Below are 5,011 nucleotides of genomic sequence, written 5' to 3'. Positions count from 1 at the left end.
TCTAAAGGAATTCTAAATCTCTCGATCTTAAAACTCATTTAGTTATAAATCTGAGTTCTCAACTCTCAACCACCTCTCCCGAGTGTAAGATTGCAAGTTTAAGATCAATTAATTTATGGCCAGTAGATTAAAAGTATGAAGCAAAGATAAACATAAATAGAATAAACAAATGCATTCAACCAAGAAAATCAAACAATCAATCCATAAACGTCAACGATTTCATCAATCTCTAAGACAAGCGAATTTAGCTACTCATGTTCATGATCAAACTGGAAAATAAAAGAAAAGAGATAGAAAGTGAATCTGTCATGTTGATTGGTCGTCTTCGACTCAATCTCCGTGATCGATCTTCAAAACTCAGCTTCTTCCTCGAAATACTCTGCAATATTCCCTATAGGATCTCCCCCATTTCTGATATGCATAGACCCTATTTATAGAAAAATCTCGATAGCATTGAGATGTTAGGGGTACGTCTCAATGTTGTGCCCTAAAGTGTTGGCGTAAGCAGCTCTAGCGTCGTAGCGTTGAGATGCTTTATGTGGCGTCTTGATACTACGACGCGAAGCGTTCTTAAAGACACTTTGCAATCGTAGGAGTAGCGTCTCAATGCTATTTTGTTTGGTCATCTAGCGGAGCTTCCTCTTAGAGTGATAGTGTCTCGACGCTATTTCTTCGGGTCTTTTGACTCGAGATTATGTTGTGGCGCTCCTTTGACTCATTTGGGTTATGGTTTTTCTTCTCATTTTTATCAATTTGATGTCTCGATTTTTCTTGATACCTCATTTCTACAAAACAACATTGATAAGCGTACATTTATCATAAAGAAATGGAAACTAGCAATTAATTCCACTATAACGATTATAAAATATAGCCCACAACGAAGGTTACCAGTACTGTAGAAGAAGAGTTTTTAGGATTATCCATGATGACTTTGGGTCGTGGCTCTGTGTCTTTATCGATAAAGGTCTCTAATCTATGGCTTTCTAGGATCGTAAGGACCTGGAATTTCCAAACAAGGAAATTATTGTCATTAAGTTTCACAGCGGAGATCTTATTACCTGAATTGATGGATTGAGTAGCTTGATTATCACTTTCTTCCATTGACATAATCTCTATATTCGATGAATCAATTGACACAAAATTTCTGGACATTATAATTTGGAGAGCTTAGTCATTTGACAGTGGCTCTCATACCATTACAAAAATAAGAAACTCAAATGCTCACGAGAAACTCATAACTTTTCATTAAACTTGATGATTCTGTAATACAAAGTGAACTAATCAAAACTAAAATGATACCTTTAACAACCAAATCTCGTAAACTACCCAACTAATTAGAAACTGAAAAAGATCTAACTAATTATAGTATCAGAACCACACCAACAAATTAAAATTAGACAGAAGCCCCTGACCTCCGCCAGACATTGAATGAGCGCATTGCACCTCAACAAGTTGGTCAACAAACTCCGGCTACACCGAATTGGGGATCTACCCCCGCAACGGTTGGGGTCAATTCGAATACGATTTACCGGCCATCGCTTGCTACGACGACCGCCACTACATCGACGTATCAAGCCACGGTTGATGTACCGGAGGTGCATGATTCTATGAAAGAAGTAATTAGTAAGCTTCAGAATGACTTCGAGGCTTTAAAGCAAAGTTGTAAAGCGGATGATGCCAGTTGGGTGGAGTTAGGTGAACGAGAAGATCCTCCTTTCACGGCTCCCTTAATGGCATATCCACTCCCACCAAAGATGAAGAAACCTGACATGAAATCGTACGATGGATCAACCGACCCGATTGATCACATCGACTTGTACGAAGGCTTGATGGAGTTAAATGCTGCAGGAGACGAAATGAAATGCAAGGCGTTCTCCGTCACTTTGAAAGGCCAAGCTAGGTCCTGGTACAGGCAATTGAAGCCTAAAACCGTCGGGTCCTGGAAACAGTTGAGGAAGATCTTCATAAGCCAATTTTTGGCGCAACATGACAGAAAAATGCCCGACACACATCTCCTCACCATTTATCAAACGGAGGATGAGTCGCTGCGTGACTTCGTCGAGAGATTTATGGCAAAGCAAATTAAAGTCCCATACTGCTCGGATGATGCAACTAGGATGACTTTCACATAGGCAATAAATAATCCCTACCTGGTACATTCTTTCACCATCCAACCAGCTCGGACTTATGCCGAAGTGATCCAGCGAGCACGTTAATATATGCATGCTGAAGATGTACTCTGGGCAAAACATCTCCAGCACCAAACCGTAATATCTAGGCATGCAAAAGTTTGAGGGCAAAGCTCGCAGCCGAAAAAAGGTCATACAAATCATGATTATGAGACAAAGAGGCCTACCCACGACAACCGATCTCGGCCAGAACAAACAGTACGAGTTCATGATCGTCGTTTAAGAGAGTTCGACCATTACATCCCGCTCAACGTCCCCTTATCAGAGATCCTGGCCAACATCGAGAATAGCGATTTGCATACAATGTTGGAGAAGCCAAGTAAAACAAAGTCGAGTCCGGATAAGCGAAATAAGAGCAAATATTACAGGTTTCATAGAGACCATGGACATGATACTTCGAAGTGCTTTGACTTGAGAGACCAGATCGAAAACCTGATTAGGCATGGCCATCTGAAAAAGTATGTTGGGAAGAAAGATTCATGTTCTTCTCAAGGGAAAAGAAAGTTCGATCGAACAAATCATGACGATCAAGACAAATCTCCCTCACTCAAAAAAATAGAAGCGGCTAGAAAAAGGCCCGTGGTGATAAACACCATTTTTGGTGGTCCAAGTGGAGGACAGTCAGGCAATAAGAGGAAAGCCCTCATTCGAGAAACTAGCCACGAAGTCAATACATCATATGTTCGGTCAACGGTGGCAATATCTTTTTCTGCAGACGACTTGGAGGGAGTTCATTTACCACATAATGACGCCTTGGTGATCTCACCTATAATTGATAATATGCAGGTCCAGCCGGTACTCATCGATGGAAGGGCATCCACCAACATACTCTCACTCTCAACATATCTTGCTCTAGGATGGGAGAAATCTCAACTGAAACGATGTCCAACACCCCTAGTCGGCTTCTCAGGAGAAATGATCGCAGCGGAGGGTTGTACTGACCTCCCAGTCACTATTGGGGAAAATGACAACAAAGTTCGAAAGGTTATAGAATTCGTCATGGTTGATGGTGCGTCAGCATATAACGCAATATTAGGACGACCATATATACACGAACTGCAGGTTGTTCCCTCCACATACCATCAGGTGATGAAGTATCCAACTCCCTGTGGCGTAGAGATCATCAAAGGCGAACAGAAGGCCTCACGAGAATGTTATGCGACGGCACTGAAAGGTACTCGGACTTATGCCGTCATCATTGGGACTACTTCATCCGAAGTGACACCAGGCGATAAGCTCAACAATGAACTCGGATGGGGAACGTCGAAGCAAGAGCTCAAGCAAATTAAGCTAGGGTCTGATGAAAAGGTTGTCAGCATCGGATCGGGGCTAAAAGCTCAAATACGATAAGAGTTAGTTAATTTTCTGCAAAAAAATGCCGATGTATTCGCATGGTCTCATGAAAACATGCCAGGAATAGATTCAAGCGTAATAACTCATAGGTTGAATGTTGACCCAAATTGTAAACCTATCAAACAGAAACGCGACCTATTGATGCTACTTGTAGCGCTGTAATATCTGAGGAGGTTAATAAACTCCTCAAAGCTGAATTCATTAAAGAAGTTTATTACCCTGCTTGGCTCTCCAATGTTGTAATGGTAAAAAACGCAAACGGGAAGTGGAGAATGTACGTCGACTTCACAAATTTAAATAAGGCTTGTCCAAAAGACAACTTTCCACTTCCCCGAATTGACCAGCTCGTGGATGCGACAGCCGGTCACGAGTTATTGACCTTCATGGATGCGTATTCGGGATACAACCAAATAAAAATGCATGTACCCGACCAAGAACATACGACCTTCGTAACAGATTAGGGCCTCTACTGTTATAAAGTAATGCCCTTTGGTTTAAAAAATACATGGGCAGACATATCAGCGGTTAGTTAACATGATGTTTAACAAGCATATAGGTTGCATGTGGAGGTCTACGTAGACGATATGTTGGTTAAAAGCCTTATAGCATAACAACATGTGGCTGACTTGACAGAAGCTTTTGGCGTATTGAACCACTATCAAATGAAGCTAAACCCAACAAAGTGTGTGTTTGGGGTTTCTTCAGGGAAATTCCTAGGATTTATGGTCAATCGCAGAGGAATAGAAGCAAACCCGTATAAAATTAAGTGCTAGAGATGGAATCTCCAAAGAACTTGAAACAATTGCAATGCTTGAATGGTCGAATAGCCGCATTAAATCGGTTAGTGTCTAGTTCAACCGATAAGTTCCTTCCATTCTTTAAAATCCTACAGACAAAAGAGAAGTTTGAATGGACAGGTGAATGTGAGCAAGCTTTTCTCAAACTGAAAGAATATTTAGGTTCGGCACCCTTGTTGTCAAAACCAGAGAATGGAGGAATACAAAGTCCAGTGTATTACACGAGTAAGTCACTGACAAACGTAGAAACAAGGTATCCGGATATCGAAAAGCTAGCTTTGGCTCTAGTTACTTCGGCCCGACGGTTACGACCCTATTTCAAGGCCCATAAGATTGTTGTTCTGACGAATTTCCCCTTGCGACAAGTTTTTCAAAAACCGGAGACGTCGGAAAGGTTGATAAAGTGGGCTCTAGAGTTGAGTGAGTATGACATAAGTTTTGAACCACGAGTGTCCTTGAAGGGACAAGTCGTAGCTGATTTTGTAGCTGAGATGACACCAAACCATCCGGTGAAAGATTCGACACAACAATGGACACTTTATGTAGATGGATCCTCTAATGAAAAAAGATGTGGAGCCGGAATCCTCCTTCAGTCGCCAGAGGGGACTCGATTTGAATACGCATTATGATTCAAATTCAGAACGTTGAGTAATGAAGCTGAATACGAGGCAC

General features: G+C 41.5%; 1 protein-coding gene across 1 annotated transcript; it reads left to right on the top strand.

Annotated features, from left to right (window-relative positions):
• Positions 1-2,492: 2,492 nt before the first annotated feature.
• Positions 2,493-3,539, top strand: LOC111023128 (uncharacterized). The gene has a single exon (XM_022300483.1). The coding sequence runs from the start codon at positions 2,493-2,495 to the stop codon at positions 3,537-3,539; it is 1,047 nt and encodes a 348-aa protein (XP_022156175.1).
• The last annotated feature ends 1,472 nt before the right edge of the window (positions 3,540-5,011 follow it).

The sequence above is a fragment of the Momordica charantia genome (assembly GCF_013281855.1).
Source record: "Momordica charantia cultivar OHB3-1 chromosome 3 unlocalized genomic scaffold, Mcharantia_2.0 BLBB01000003.1, whole genome shotgun sequence".
In the NCBI taxonomy this organism is placed as follows: domain Eukaryota; kingdom Viridiplantae; phylum Streptophyta; class Magnoliopsida; order Cucurbitales; family Cucurbitaceae; genus Momordica; species Momordica charantia.
The sequence above is the reverse complement of the archived record's forward strand: the minus strand, read 5'-3'. Positions and strand labels throughout refer to the sequence as shown.

Excerpts from the sequence above, each read along its gene's own strand:
- LOC111023128 (XM_022300483.1), top strand. The coding sequence starts at position 2,493 with ATGTTGGAGAAGCCAAGTAAAACAAAGTCGAGTCCGGATAAGCGAAAT.